The following is a 16,224-nucleotide window of genomic DNA, read 5'->3' on the forward strand; positions in this document are numbered from 1 at the left end:
CAGAGCCAGATCGTCAGTCACCACCACATGAAGCCCTGCCTCCAGCTTTACACCTGTTGTCTGCTGGGGGAGACAGAAAAAGTGTGAGCAGTGCTAGCAGGCCCGGCCCTGCACCCTGATGGGGGATATCTGATCCAGGGGTGGCCAACAGCTGCAAAGTGCTGTCAGCACTGTGACACCAATCACCCCTTTAGATCTCGCTTGCCCATGATGTGCTATGACTGTAGAGGAATTTGGCAGAAAACAAAATGTGTGAGGAAACTAAATTTGAAACTTCTGAGAATGCAGCGTGAGAAGATGAATTACTCAACCCTCTGTAAAAAACAAAACAAACATGGTCACCTTGCACATGGTTTACTCCCTTAAATACTAAATTACTCCTGAAAAAGCAGCTGCAGACTCATGCACATAAGTCACCGTGGGGCGGTGGTGGTTGTGGTGGGTGGGGGGTGTGCAGTGAATTTAATGGGGGGGAAAAAAATCAAGATATGAGCTACAGTTGCAGCTATTCACTCCCTGATGACACTGGTGATATATTTCAGAGCTGATGAGAAAAACAACTTTATTTCAAGTCTCGCCACAAAAGAACAAGAAGAAAAAAAAATACTTGCTGTAGTAATGAGGAGAAATGTAGCAGGGTTAACGCCCACTTTGCAGATTGTGCACTGGGCCAGTTGTCTCATTGTTGAATGATTTCAATTCTGCAACTGAGTAATCTGTGACTGAATAATGCTGGCAGCGCTCCAGCGCAGCTAAATTGAAAAACTTGGGAGTAATTTGGCCCGTGATGAGAAAGAGATATCTACACCGCTGAGTTTCTACGCTGGATTTGTGTTGTTTTATTCATGCTCGAATGCTGATAAAGAGCCAACTGTAAATAAAGGAAGAGGCGCTGAGTCGACCAAAGCTGTTGTAGACAGTTTTCATTTCTGCACCAGCGAGATGTATTCTTATTTGTTTGGTGAGATTTGAAGGTGATATTTCCCCTTCTTTGCCTTCTTGCTAAAGGTTAGATGAGAAGATTAAATGTGTAGCTGAGGTATCAGCTTAGCATGAAAACAGGAAACAGCTAGATATGCTCTGCACAAAGGTAACTAGAGACCATGCTGCAGAGTGATCCCACCATAGACGATATAAAACGACATAGCCACTGTGTTATCATCAGTGTTGGTCAAGTTACTTGAAAAAAGTAATCAGTAACTAATTACTGATTACTTCCCCCCAAAACTAATCCTGTTACTTTACTTATTACTTATTTTCAAAAGTAATTAGATACTTAGTTACTTTTTAAAAACATGATTTACAACCTGAATAGCAGGTTAGAATAGAATAGAATAGAAAAAGATCTTTCAGCCCAATTCTACTTTTTCTGCATAATCCATCATATAAAATGTAATCAAATGGAAAAAGTCTCTTTTTAAATTTTGTTTTATTAGTTTTAATCTTCTAACTTTATGCATCAAGCAAAAATTTAATTATATGCAACATTCTCTGACTGGAAGAAATTTGTTATTTAAACCTATTTTCTGCACATTCCAGCACATAAAATAAAATAGCTTTTTGTGTTTACACTCACTCGTTCAAATAAATGCAAGTAAAACACAGCAGAAAATAAATAAAATCAAAGACTCAGCGGTCCTGTTGCTCTATTTTCACCTGTATAGCAGGAGTGGGGCAGGCGGATGTTTGCCCTGGTGCAGGTGTGCCGCAGCGGTCAGTGGAAGAATCCGCGAGTTTCTCTGGGAATTTCCCATTCCAGTGGCAGTGTACTTGGTGCTTGCTCGGAAGTTTATGGGGTTTTTTCGATGTAAAAAGAAGTTTTCTTCCCACGCTGTGAACAGCGGACGCTAATGTTTTTGTCACTTTTTATGTAATCAAACTCAAAGTAAGGTCAGTACTTCCATGCTTTAAACGCTGCACGCTCATACTCTCTCCCACACTCGATATATTATCCATTGTTGATCTGCACACAGCTGTTGCCACAAATGTCGCACTCGCTCACGTCATTGTCATGAGACACTCGCAAAAAATCACGGTTTTAGTAACGCAGTAACACAGCGTGCTTACACGCTTACACGGGAAAGTAACAGTAATCTAATTACCTTTTTTGCAATAGTAATCCCTTGCTTTACTTGTTACTTGAAAAAAGTAATCAGATTACAGTAACACATTACTTGTAACGCGTTACCGCCCAGCTCTGGTTTTCACCCACTGGTTTGTGAACTACTATTGTGAAGCTTTTCAATTCAGTTTTATTTATATCCTGCCAGTTCACAGCAAACCCAGAACCCCAACAGAAGCACTTGGTGACAGTGGGGAAGAAGAACTCCTCTTTAACAGGAAGAAACCTGCAGTTAACTGCCAGGATATAAGCTTTATTAAAAAGGAACATCTGAAACATAATCTAAAAAACAGAGATGGTGTCTCCCAAATGTCTCAGGTTTAGCATTTTGAACCCTTTTTTTCAGTTAGAAGGGACCATATTTGGAAAAGATGGTGGACCACTATCAGTTAGTGATATACAGCTGTGTTAGGATGTCCCTGTTTCATATAATTCATCAAACAAAGCTGGAGCTCAGCTTGGATAATTACCACTCAGCAGGCCAGTGATCCGGGTTTGGGTAGAGGAGGCAGCAGTCTAGGCACCTCTTTCAACGCATCTGGGGGGGGGTTTAAAAGCTAGCTAAAAGATATGGATCTCTCTAGTGATTCCTTAGTCTGCCCCAGGACCTCCTCCTCGAAGGACATGCATGAATAACATCACCTAGGAGGAGTCAATGCCATGTACCTCAAGCTAGTTTTGGAAGCTGAAGAGTCAACCGCAAGGATCTTTGACCCTTGACTGCCACCCAACCACAAGGCACCACACTCTCAGAGCCCCTGGTGTGGTTGGTGGGCCTATTAGAAGGCAGATCAGTTTAGCCTCTTTAACCAAGGCCTGGCGCTGGTCTGGTGCTGCTGTCCTGGGCAGGCTAAACTAGATCTTTGATTTAAGGTTGCAATCCACCAAGGGGAAATATCCACTTCATTAGATAATAAATTAAGTTAGATCATCCTGGTCTTTTATCAATTTTTAGAATTATTTCTAACATATATTTATTTCATTTTTTCATTGATCTGGATGCAACATTTTCAGTCTGATAAATACTCATCAAATTGACTTCTTAAACTTGGGTGACTGGAGGGTTCCCCAACCTTATAAACAAGATAGTTGCATAACAATGAGCCACAAGATTACACATTAACTATTGTGAAACCAACTTATTAATCCCAAGGGCTGTTCACAAAGAACCGGAGAAATGACTGCAATCACAGCACTAAAACATGGCAAATATTGCACTCTTAGGCCCCTTCTTTGGTTCAGAGGTGGCTTTTACAAACCAGTGCTCCTCTCCGTCCAGGATGTGCATATCCTCATCATTGAAAGAGTGGCCACACTTGTGTCCTGGCACACAGTTTTTGTGCTGATGTTAATGCCAGAGGACGTTTAGAACAATCACCTATTCACCAAGACCATTTCTGATGAGGCTTCAGTGAACAATAGATGGATCAACTGAAGGGCCTCATGCATCTGTCAGATCTGTGTCAGGTCTTTGCTGCCATGCCCCGCCACCCGCTTCTTAAGGAGTTTTAGATATTGTTGAGCTTACTGCTGAGCTTATTTTTTTAACCCCTGACACTTCTTTTGTCCTCCAACTGTCTATTTTCCTCCAGTCTTTTAAGGTCACACTGGACTGCTAAGTTATAATCAGTGTTGGGGAGTAACGGAATACATGTACCGCCGTTACGTATTTAAAATACAAAATATGAGTAACTATTCTGTTACAGTTACCTTTTTAAAGGGTGGTATTCAGAATACAGTTACTTTGTTGAAATGAATGGATTACACGGCGGTATTTTCCTGTTTCATAAGGCTATGAACTCTATATTTTTGGCGTCCACGCCGGTGGAAACCAAAACAAAACATGCAATAAGAGGCTCTCATGTCACCCCTACTTGCGGCCCGCATAATGATGTGAAGAAATATTTTATAAAAGGATTCACAAAAATTATTTAATATGAAGGCAATAGGCAGAGTGTTACAGGCATAGCCCTAAAGAATGTAGCCTCATGGGCAGTGTAGTCTGTGCTGCAGGGAGAATGGACTGCCATACCCGTTATGTGTCTGTGAGCGCAAAGGAGGGAGAAAAGGAGTCGAGAAGTACGAGATGTCACCGACCAGAAACGGGAGATGGAAGCATGTAAATATATCCCGACGTATTAGCCGGAGGTGTCTTTACGGTTTTATGCCTTTACGGTTCGGAGCCGCGGAGCTGTTTTATATCATATAGAATCTCATATAGAATAGTTTTCTATACGAGATTGCTGCAAAAAGTGCTCACCTAATGTCCACCCTACTGTTACTCATTTTATATTAAGATTTAAAAATCTAGTTGCTATTGGTATGGCGAATAACTTTAAGTAAAAGTAATAAATCACACAGCAATAGTACATTCATGTAGTTGTAAAAAGCATGATAATATATTAAGTAATCCAAAGTATTCAGAATACGTTACTCTCATTGAGTAACATAACGGAATACGTTACAAAATACATTTTGGGGCATGTATTCTGTAATCTGTAGTGGAATACATTTTAAAAGTAACCTTCCCAACACTAGTTATAATCGATTTTGGCTAATAGTTCATCAGGAATGGCCTTGTTGGTGCAGAAATGCTATTTTGTGCTTGTGTTGGCCTTTACACTGAAATGGGAACAAATCATGTGTTTTGTGACAGGCACTTTGTTACTGGCAGGCTAAGGATTACAATCTAAAACTGGTTCTTTTATGGAGACACTGGTTCATCCTTTCACTTAGGTGCCTCTTTATGGTCATGATTCATAGGTTTGCGTTAAGTAGCTTAGCAAAAAAAAAAAAGTACAAAAACTGGACTGAAATTGGTGAAAAAGTAGCCAATGTCCACAGAAAAACTTTGAAAGACCTTCAGAATTTGTTTAAGCTAACTAATAACCCCAAACAAAAATAAAGAAATTAAGGGCACTGCTTTTTTGGGGGAGGGGGCACAGTACTCCCATCTCACAACTAAAATGTAAAGAATCACACTTGTGAGAGCTATCAATCTTTCCTTACATGCAACAGAATAAAGTAATGAGTATTTTTGAAAGATCCAAGTCAGTTTTAGTAATTTGACCTAAATTTTAACCCAAAGACTTTATTTAAAACATGGGTAAAACATTGGCGTGGCCGACTTATGTAGCCAGAGCTTAAATATCAAACTACTAATAGCCTACATTATTTATGACATTCATATATGTGTAATTTGAACATACTGTTCGGTAAGACTTCCAATGTAAATACCAGTGAAACTGCTTGAGGAATTCAGTGTCACGATTTTTTTTGACCCGATAGTGGGTGCCTAAGTATACCCCTTACATTTCTGACCATGTACAAGTAAACTCGCAGATAAACCAAAGTTAACCTCACTTGTATTATCTGTACAGTTTGGCAACCTTGAAAACACCCACACAGACACACAAATATAAAAGAAGGGGTCTGAACAAATCACATTTAATGCCCTGGGCTTTATTGTCTTATTTTAGTGAGAGTTTTGTCACATTTTTTTAGTCTTTTCAGCCTCCAGGTGGGACAAGTAAACCTCAAGGATATATCCTGCCATTGGACTGGGCATTCAGATTCTGACAAAGACGAGAAGCACTACTAAGTAATGCTGCCTTTGTGCCTAACTCTTCATAGAAGAGAGAACATAAAATTCCCCAAAGGAAGGCACCCAATACTTGTGGTTTTTGGCCTTGCAGCCGTCTGGAGATTCTTTTTTCAAAGAAAAAAAAGAAGAAAAAAAAAGAAATAAACAAAAAAGAACTTGAAGAAAAGGGAAGAGAGGAGAGAACTGATGCTTTCTCACAACTCTCTGCCCCTTCATTAGCATTTTTTGTTATTAAAAACTGGAATGACGAAACACGTACAGCGATTACTGTCCATTCACCTCCCTTATCACCTATGCATGAACAAGTAACAAACAAACAAAAGAATGAAGTCTTTCAATGAACGAAGGCTTACAATCAAGTTTACCACAAGAGAGAGAAAAAAAATACAAAAATAACTGATTTTCTTTTACATAAAAATGTTTGTGGGATAAAACAAATACAAAAACGGGGGACTCCGCTTGCATGAAAATGAAGGACAACCCCATAAAGAACAAATAAAATATAAAAGCAGCATTGATATTCATCAAAACCATCAAAAAAAAAAAAAAGAAAATACAATAGTGCTTAAATCAGAAGCGGCAGAAGCTTCTGGGAAGAGACTTCATCCCTGTTTTGTTACTTGTAATTGGGATAATGTTAATGGAAGCCCCCTGAAGAGAGGAGTGCCTCTCCATGAGGGAACCACACCACCTCCTCTTCAACCACCTCCTCCACCCACTTCTCCTGGCCTCCAGTCTGTATGTATGTCACCACTGATTTTAACACGATCCACAGAGAGAAGCACGGGGAGCCAAAATAAATCTGTGTGTGTGTGTGTGTGTGTGTTTGTAGGGGGGGTGAGACCTGCTTTGTGTTCACAATATACAAAAATACCCAGGAGTCCGTAGCTACCTAACATTTACTACAGCACAGGAACCAACAAAAGGTACAGTGTACAAATAAAAATCAAAACAAAACAAAACAAAAATTAAAAAAACAAAACAAAGAAACTGTAAACACAGCACAATAAATAGATAAAAACAGCAGGCTCCGCACCATGCACATGATGTAATAAAACTCTTCTCTATACAACTCGCACGTCTCTCACACTCGCCACAAGTTACTTGGCTCACTTTTTTTTTTCCTTTGACTCCCAAGTGCAAAACATCACAAATGGACAGTTCTGTATTCAAGTAGTATATATACACTGGGTGGTGGGGAGGATATTACAAATATGAAGTTACTGTACAGATACTAACTTTGCCATATTCATAATTTACAGGTGTCAATATTTTACTTTTAACAGTAACAAAAAAACCAAAAGGGAAGAAAGAAAAGGTTTAAAAAGTATGAGAGAGATGAGAATTGCGAGTGGCCGCGGCCACACGTCCCGTCTGCGAGTCCGAGTCCTGCCGTCCCTTTTGCATTCCCGATGCTACGATGCACAGCACCTAAAGAGCGGACTCTTTGCTGCACCGCTACTACGTCACCTCCATGGCCACTGTGTTGTCTGCTATATTGTTCAGTGCTGGCTTCTCTTCATCGTGATTTTCCCTGTGGAGACAAAGAAAAACATTAATCCCTTCTGTTCTTCAAACTTTTCTCTCACAGACTTTATGTGCCACTTGTGGCTTGCTGGCAGTTATTTTGGTCATATCTGCCAGGTCCAGCTGACTACTTAAACCAGGGATTGTGTCTCGTAATGCAAAAGCTTTAGCGCTTATCTCGAAACAAATGATATAAAAGTTAATCTGAGACTTCTGCAACACTGACAATCTAACAATAAAGTCTCTTGTGAGTTGTTTTGTACAGTCTGTGTAATATGTGATGACTGAATGAATACATATCAAAATATCTCTTCCTCTATGCATGTTTATGTTTCTTCAATTCAGGTAGGTTTATGATGTGTCTGGGCAGCTTTGGTTCTGCTGTAAACTAATTAAAGATTGTGACAGTGTGAAGTCAGTCAAAACAACAACAACAACAACAACAAAACGAACAGAAAGCAATGCCACAAAGTGTAATGATGCTGTAAACCTTTAACTCTGAAAGGGTGTGTACAGGCAGGATGGAAGGAAGTGATGTGGCAACTATGCCAATAAACAAGGGGAAAAAATTGTAACTCCGACTCAAGTTTTGAACTGAAGCAACGAATAGTGCTGACTGGTATTACAAATGTGACCAACTGTCATCTATGTAGTGATCAGCAGCGAGTTTTACTCAGATTGAACCAATATGCAACCTCTGAGTGCCAAATCTGCCTAATATTTCAAGAAGTCTGTCCAGCTGCCTATCTGATGATATTTCGATCAGCAATTCTCATATTTTGGCTAAAGATTCTCTGGGCTCTGTTACCAGTGTTTCCCCAGTCAGTGCCGAGGAAACGCTGGTATTTTCTTGGGTATTGGGGATGACTGGACACGTGTAAGCCTCATTGGTCAATATGCAGTTAAGGCAAGGAGCCTGTTAATGTCACTTCATGTCCTGAACAAAATTAAATTCCCCTGAATGGAAAGTCAAAACCTCTTTCATGGGGGCTAAAAAGAACTGAGCATGAGCATGTAGGGATAAACCCTAACTCAGGAGTTCTCAAGCTTTGAGGCACCAACAGACGGGGATGACAAAAAATTGAATGGAGAAAAATTTCTTGGGGAATTAAACATGACATACTACTGCACTGAGGTCTTTTTCTTTTCTTTTTTTTAAATAAAACTCAGCTTGAGTGAGGAAATTATTTGTTGGGGTGGGGCGTAAAATTTTTTGCTTCTGAAGCAGAGCATGGCAAAAAAGCTTGAGAGCCACTGCCCTGACCTAAACCTTCTTTTCTTCAAGTGTTAGCACTTAATCAGGCTTTTGAAATTGTGTGAAAAGAGACGTTGAACTAAATGTAATCACAAAACCAAAAATGGTTCTCATAAAGATAGCTGGACGTGGTTGTATTTTAATTGATTTTTTTGGCTTTGGTTTCCTGTTTACACATGACAGCAACCCAAACCCATACATGACTGCCACAATCTCTCACAGTGATCATATTCAACAAGTATATCTTTCTTTATGGAGGCATGTGGGACATTTGTCCAATGCTTCTTATAGGGCACAGCTTAAATACAGTACATATAACAGAACATAGGAATTTCATGCTTACTCAGCATTATCCCAGTTCCCTTAAGCTTAACAATAAGATTAGTAAAAAACAAACTTATATTTACCTGCCACACATTAGAAATGCTGAGCAAAGCCTCACCTGGAGCTCATGTCCATGGATGTTGCTCCAGATACTTTGGGGATCTGCAAGTTGGTGGTGGTGGACAGCTTTAAGGCAGAGGATGGCACATTGCCAAGGGTCCGGGGGATGTGGCGTGCAGCCAGGCTGGCGGCCGACGTGACGCCCAGACAGATGTTGTTCCCGAGGAGGACCTGAGTGGTGGCAGGGGTGGCACTGGCAGCGCTGCACCCCAGGAGCCCCAGTGCCGCTGCTGCATGAGCGCCGGGGTTGGAGTTGAGGGAGGTGGGGACGGCATTTGCGGGCGAAGGGGTGGCCGAGTTGGAGGAAGGTTGGAGGAAAGTGGGGGCTGCGGTGGTGGTAGTGTGCGTCGTCTGGTTGGTCTGGTGATGGGCTGCTGTTGTGCTGGATAGGTGCAAACCTTTGAAAACACCTGGTGGACGAAGAAACGGTCTCATGAATGCAAATGACAACAGCTAATGTAGTCAGGCAGCCACACAAACCTGGAGCTATAAAGTTCCCTGTGCGATGACAAAATACCATTTTAGATCAGAGGTGCACCTGCACAATCTAATGCAATCCTAACCAACAGTGCTGCAATAACTTCCATCTCTCTGAAGCTTATGTTAAGTTTGTTGACACTGTCAGAGGTGCTGATGCAACACTATGGTAATTGTGAGGCTGTTGGCAGCCATATTTTTTGTTGTTGTCGTTTGCTTTTTTTGGGGCTTGTTTTTTCTCCTCAGCCTGTGAGGTGACATGAATGCACAATCTAAACCAAGTATTTCCAAAAATTGAGCCCTAAAGACATTACTTTAAATTGATCTCTCCAACTATTATGTATCCTGGAAATTCTACCTAAGATCTTTGGCTCATGCTCCTTTTAACATAAAGATATATGCACTAGGGATGCACCGATACCACTTTTTTGGAAACGAGTACGAGTACGAGTACTTGCATTTCAGTACTCGCCGATACCGAGTACTTAATAAAAACATGATTTAAATTTACAGTTAACAGCTTTAGTCCTATAATTTAACAAAAAAAAAACAACAACAACAAGGGACTAGTTTGGAATTAAGAACATTTATTTAAAATGAAAAGCATGTTGTATGCAACATATTACAGAATAAATAATTATAAATAAAGCTAAATTTAATTTTAAATTTGTTCGTCTGTTTCTTGTTTAGAAGTCTCACTAGCACAGTCGCAGCTGGGATGACATCAGAGGCTAGTGCGTCGTAGCTGCTCACTTTTTTAGTTAGTTCCTCAAAGGGGGCGAGGATGGCAACAGTCGTCTCCTTAAGAGCCCATTGGTGAGCGGTGAGATAGTCAGGGAGTTCGTGCTCGGATACACATAAGCATGGGTAAATAAGCGTGGGTAAACTCTTTGTACTTGTTGTCGTTTTGGGATTTTAGGTGCTTGATTAAATTACTTGTGTTAAATGCGCTACCTTTTGAGCCTCCTCTGGACAATTTCGCTGAGCACAATTTGCAGTCCGCCTTTGTTTTCGGGTCTTTGTTCACTTTGAAATAGTTCCACACAGCTGACTTGTCTCGCCTGCCCTTCTCTCAGCTCTGAGCTGCAGCCGGGGCCTGGGGGCGGGCACTCGGGGCCTGGGGGCGGGCACTTGCCGCCTGTGATTAACCCCTTACATGCTGCTCAAACATAGACAGGTCTCAGACCGTGGTATCGGTCCCCGGTATCGGGGGACTTTTAACGAGTACGAGTACTTTAGAAAATGTGGTATTGAGGCCGATACCTGATACTGGTATCGGTGCATCCCTAATATGCACATAGCGACTACATATTTCCGTCACTCACCTGCACCTGGGAGGATCCCATTGACTCCACTCGTGACTACCGGTACTGGGTCCTCTTTGGACTTACAAGCCAGCAGCTGATCCGTGGTGACGAGGGCTGAAGCAGCAAACTGGGCGCTGGCCTGGTCTAATGTCTTGGATATGAGCGCCTGGAAACCAGAGACATGTAGAAAAAGAGAAAACGTGGGTCTGTGCCAAATGCTTGACTCCTGTGTTAAAATGTATGAACCTGCTGAAACAACTGAGCTCAGCACTTTTGCTGCCAAAGCAGCTAAGGGCATTAATGCTGCTCGTGGGAATCAGGATGTGTCCCACTTCCTAAGGATGCGGGAAGTGACCTTCAGCTGTAAATCAGTGGGAGAAGTCTGGCTCATTTAGTTTGACTACTTGGCCAGAAAAGCACATTTTAAATGTGCCACTTGGTGTTGAGAATCATCCCAGCAATTCTGGACAGAATATTACACTTCTGTGGTAATACCACCTCCTCCTTCTTATCCCGTTGCCTTCTTAATACTGGACAGCTACCTGCGTCTACTACAATAAAAAGGTACAGAAAGGGTATTGTTGTCTGTCTACACTGACCTGTGTGTTGGTAGTTGTAGGAACAATGTTGGCTTGTTGCTGCTGCTGTTCGCTCTGCTCCAGCTGCTGTTTCTGCATGAGGGCCAGCTGCTCCTGGTGCTGCTGGTACTGCTCAGCCGTGAACACTGTGTGAGATAAAAGGCAAGGGTGAAAAACAGGATGGGGGAATGCGCTTTTTCGCTTCAACATTCCTTGGAATTAAGGGCTGACACCCACATCAAAAAAGGAATCAATAGGTTACATCACTACTTATTTTCCCCATCCCTAGTTATCACATGCAATTACAGATGCAGTATACATCAAAGTGATACAAGAAATTCTGTTGTTAATGCTGCAATTAATGTTTTGCACAGAAATCATGTATTTCAAATTTGGAAAAAATTTGAAACAAGATAATAGTCACTGATAAGTTTGAGCCCATTTAAACAGGGTTCCACATAATCCATGGCCATGTGACGGCAAAGAATTTATTGAGCGAGCTGATTGGCCACCTGGGACTGTTTCTCCTCTAATTGCAGTTACAAATTTACTTGTGAAGCAAATTGGCTGAAGCAACACTTACTAATGAGGATTTTTTCTTGTATTCAGTATTTTCATGTTAATGAAATATTTCAAGTTACTGGGAGATAGCAGTTTTGCTTAGTGTGGAAACAGCAGGAAAGTGATGCTGGTGGTGCAGGCCTCAACATTATTAGCATATAAGGTTGAGCCCAATTGGCTTCTACACAGCAGTAAAGACTGCAGGACTGTTAAGGGTGTGTGTTTATGCTCCAGCTGTCAGCAAGTAGATTATGGTTGTTAAATCAATTCCCAGATAAAAATTGATCCTGAAAATGCTTACTATTGGATTATTTACTCATTTGTGACAGTATTGATACCAACAGAAAGTCTTTGCCTCCTCCAGCTTACACACAACTTCAGCTAACACTGCTGCCGACAGGCAGGCACACAGTCCCCCTTCACTAGCAACTGCAGTAGAGTTCACCTTTACAATGCTGAACAACACAAGAGGTCACTACTCCTCCTGTTTCAACTCCTTTAATGAACACTTATCCATAATGTTAACCCTGGCTGGTGCATACATGCAAGGTAGCCACTTTTAGCAGCTACTCAACAGTAACACACCCAGCTTCTGGGAGTCACAAGCTAGTGTACTCCTGGTGCCTATTAAAGGCTCAGATAATTGGCAGAGCTGCGACAGGAAGCTCATCTGGCATAAAAATCAGTGACAAATTAAACATGTGGATTAATGTGCTCTGTCAGCCTTTGTGGAAATAAGGGAGCCATATTAGCTGTTTTCTATCGTTATGATAGCAGCAAGCAGATAAGGCTAATTTAAAACAGCTAACTATAGGTGTTATGCAGCAAGAGCCATCAGTTTGTCCATTTGTAAAGTTAATAGATGGTTAATTTAACAGCATACCATAGTTGTATTTAAAGACTGTGGTTTCTCTTTAAGTCCCAGATTAAAGCTGTGAAATTTCTAGCATCAGTCAGAAAAAGGGGCCGCCAATAACGGTCCTTTATCAAGCCACTTCATCAACATGCTTAAAGATGAAGAAAGCTAATCTTTTCAGCTGCTTCCAACGACCAACACTTTGTTTTACATAGAAATGAAGGTGCTGAAGTAAGAACAAGCTGAAACAAAAACATTTCTAAGCAGATGTTGGGTTTAGCGTAATTTTTTAATCTGGTTGATTTCTTTGGCTGCTGATAGCCTGCAGGGATGTCAAAAGAGGGAAATAGTGTTTGGTTTACTACATTTAAAAAAAAACCTTTAGATACTTTATTAATAATGTTATATAAAGTAACTAAAACATGATTCCATATTGTTACAATTCAAGCTACTTCCGCCTTTTTAGCAGACAAAAGAAAAAAAACGCAGGCGGCCAGTAATCCCGATCTGCTGGTCCGGTAAAATAAATTACATATACATGCAGCATTTATTTATTTCAAAATCATTCAAGAATGATTGTTAATACAAGCAGTTACAGACACGACTTGGCTGTCTGTAGATGTATATAAACGTAGTTCCTTTGGGGGGCTTTTAGAGAGCATGATCCAAAGGTTTGGTTGGTGTAGGCGTGTTGTCACAGGGTACAGAAAAATGTAAAATAAGCTAGAAAGACCAGTTTGAAGGCCTCTCAAACACAGTCACACAATGGTTTATGCTCCAGGGGCATGACTGTACATTTCAAACCTGTATATACACAGTGATATAAGGTTCATGCTAGCAGGGCTTGTGGCCACTTCGTGAGCTTGCACATGTTGGAGAGCTCAACGGTGTACAACACTGCACTGTGACCGAGAAGGTGTTAAGCTAGGACAAGAATAACAATAGCAAACAGGGACATATTTCATGTTTTCATACATAGTTTGTTTTACACTGCATTGTAAACAGCAACATCTCTATTCAGGTTGAAACTATGGCTCAATGTTTTGAAAAAATGAGCTCAAATGCTTAATAAGAGAAGACTAAACGCCCAAGAAAATGTAGTTTACAGTTATATCTGAAGCTAAATAGCTTCTCAGATATCCACCAATTACAGGCTATCCAATTAAATGACTGCCACCTCATGACTCCAAGCTGTAGACATGCACACAATCAACATCATTTCATTTCAAGTTTTTCAAAGGTGGCAGCAAAGGCTGGGCAAAAAAGACATTTTAATTAAAAATAAGATTTTGTTTTTTGAATAATTGGAAAAAGAAAAAAAAAGCTGAAATTTTGGTATAAATGTTCACTACTGGCTTTTTAGGAAGTTTGTCCTATAAAGTAGTGTGTCTTTGCCCTTCTCTGAAAACCCTAACTCAACTATTTGGTTAATTTTGGGTCAATAAAATGATTCATAGATCAGCTAGACTAACAGATGCCCTCACGCCCTTGCTTGGTCAGGAACCAGCTCTTTACCAGATAACCTTGTGCGCCCCACCTCCCCAACGTCTGTATTTTATCCATTTATTTATTTATTTATTTCACTCCCCCTTAACCACTCATCCGACTCAGGGTCACAAAGAAGCTGGAGCCTATCCCAGTCACAGGGTGAGGGAGGCTACACCCTGCAGGGGATACCAGACTTATTTTTAATTAATATTATATTTAAAATATAAAGAAATTTGGTTCTTTTTTATTTACTAAGGGACAGCCACAGTAGATGGATCCACATGTTTAGTTTGGCACAGATTTTACACTGGATGACCTTTCTGACACAACACTCCCATTTATCCGGGCTTGTGACCGACAATATGAGCACACAAGCCCCATGAATTTGTGTCTCCTCTTAAACTGAGGATTTTTTGTAATGTATGACGCTTAATGTCTGAACAAATGTGCTTGGGCCAAATTCTTACATGTCAGCTCATTCTGACACAGCTGCCAGACAACCACTTATTTCCTACACCAAAGTATTGCAGGACTGCACTGCTCCTCACAGCTTTCAGCTGACTAAACTTTACATGTTGCTTATCTAAAATGTCCCATCACAGAGAGAGGTGGAGTATCTGTCCGAGTTGACCGTACTTGTTTACAGCATCCCTTACAGATATTAGCACTGTCAGGAGCTGTGAGGGCTGAACAGCAAAACAGTGAACTGGTGATAGTAAGTAACCTGGCAGTCGCATTTCTTTCCTTTTTTGTAAAGGCAGGTGAAATGTTGAGAAGACATGGAGGAAAAACTGGTTTCATCTGTGCTTAATTTCTGTCATTACACAATAAAATCAATAAGAGTTTCCTCTTTAACTTGCCAGTACTGTCAAACAAATAAGTGTAAACTAAGTCAAGCCAGGCTTCTGATAAATTCATATCCTCTTTAAATTGTTACCCAGTCTCTGAAATCACCACCCTGTTTTCCTATCTCCAGCATTGATTCACTTCACAGGATATCACAAATCTGTTTAGAAAAAGCCATGTTCTTAGTGAATCACCCAAGCTAGGGGAACATATCATTTTATGTATGAAAAGGAAAGGGGGAACAAAAGTACAAAGTTTGTGATTTTACCAGGCATGAGCAGAGCAATCTACCTTTAAGGTGCCTCATCAAAAAATGTTACACAGGTCACATCCCAAAATAAATGCCAACTAACAGCATTATTGCTGCATTATGCGTGGATAAAGTTAACTGCAGTGCTCCATGTGCAACCCAGAAAAACAATTCTGCCGGATGTGTTTTTGTAAACACAAGATGAGCTTAAAACTGACAAAATCAAGAAGCAATAAGAAAACAATCATAAAGTACAGCACGGTGCTCTACAAACCCCACTCCAAACAAGTCTCCAGATTCTTAGAAGATGACTGAACACCCATAATTAAAGCAGCTGTAAAATTAACTGAAAACAAAACTGTATTTCTTCCTGAAAGTGTGTTTGTGTGTATGTGTGTGTAAAATACAAAATGATGTGTTTATAGTTGTGACATGGAGCTAGCAGTGGCTGCACACTCCTGATGCTATAATAAACTTCTTTTGAGCACAGAATGTGTTTATAGAACTGTTGGGACATAGTGTAAAACTTCAAAACACTTACAAAAAAAAGTTTGATCATTGGCAAAAAACCCCCCCCCCAAAAAAACAAACCAACAAACAAAAAAATCAATAGCAACATTGTGTAATGCAAACCAAAAGACAAAAAACAAAATTATCTCTGGATGCAGCAGCCAAAGCTGGAAACTAACGCAGATTCTGTAGTAAAAAACTCTATTCCTGGACCTCTCTGAAAACCACTGTCAGTGAACACAGTGGATCACTGAACGCAACTGAAATGTTTACCATGCAAAGAAAAACAATGCATACATGTACAGCAGTCTCCAATAGGCCCTAGTTCATTTTAAGTAAGACTAAGGTTTAAAAAGGAAAACTGTCTGCATAAAAACACTGAATAGCCCACGAGATCTG

General features: G+C 40.5%; 1 protein-coding gene across 3 annotated transcripts in view; it reads right to left on the reverse strand.

The window, feature by feature from the left end:
- Window positions 1–5,563: 5,563 nt before the first annotated feature.
- The window catches only part of LOC146511673 (enhancer of polycomb homolog 1-like), a 35,459-nt gene continuing 24,798 nt past the window's right edge, over window positions 5,564–16,224 (reverse strand). For 2 of the 3 annotated variants that reach the window (XM_085173051.1, XM_085173049.1), the window contains exons 12-15: window positions 11,336–11,460; window positions 10,755–10,902; window positions 8,951–9,362; window positions 5,564–7,260 (exon numbers count right to left, since the gene is read on the reverse strand). In XM_085173051.1, the coding sequence (XP_085029177.1) occupies window positions 7,188–7,260; window positions 8,951–9,362; window positions 10,755–10,902; window positions 11,336–11,460 (758 nt within the window). In that variant the 3' untranslated portion in view covers window positions 5,564–7,187. Of the gene's footprint in view, window positions 7,261–8,915; window positions 9,363–10,754; window positions 10,903–11,335; window positions 11,461–16,224 lie in introns of all 3 variants that reach the window. The other variant, XM_085173050.1, reaches the window with a different exon arrangement.

Source organism: Neolamprologus multifasciatus, chromosome 9 (genome assembly GCF_963576455.1).
Source record: "Neolamprologus multifasciatus chromosome 9, fNeoMul1.2, whole genome shotgun sequence".
NCBI classification, from domain to species: Eukaryota; Metazoa; Chordata; class Actinopteri; order Cichliformes; family Cichlidae; genus Neolamprologus; species Neolamprologus multifasciatus.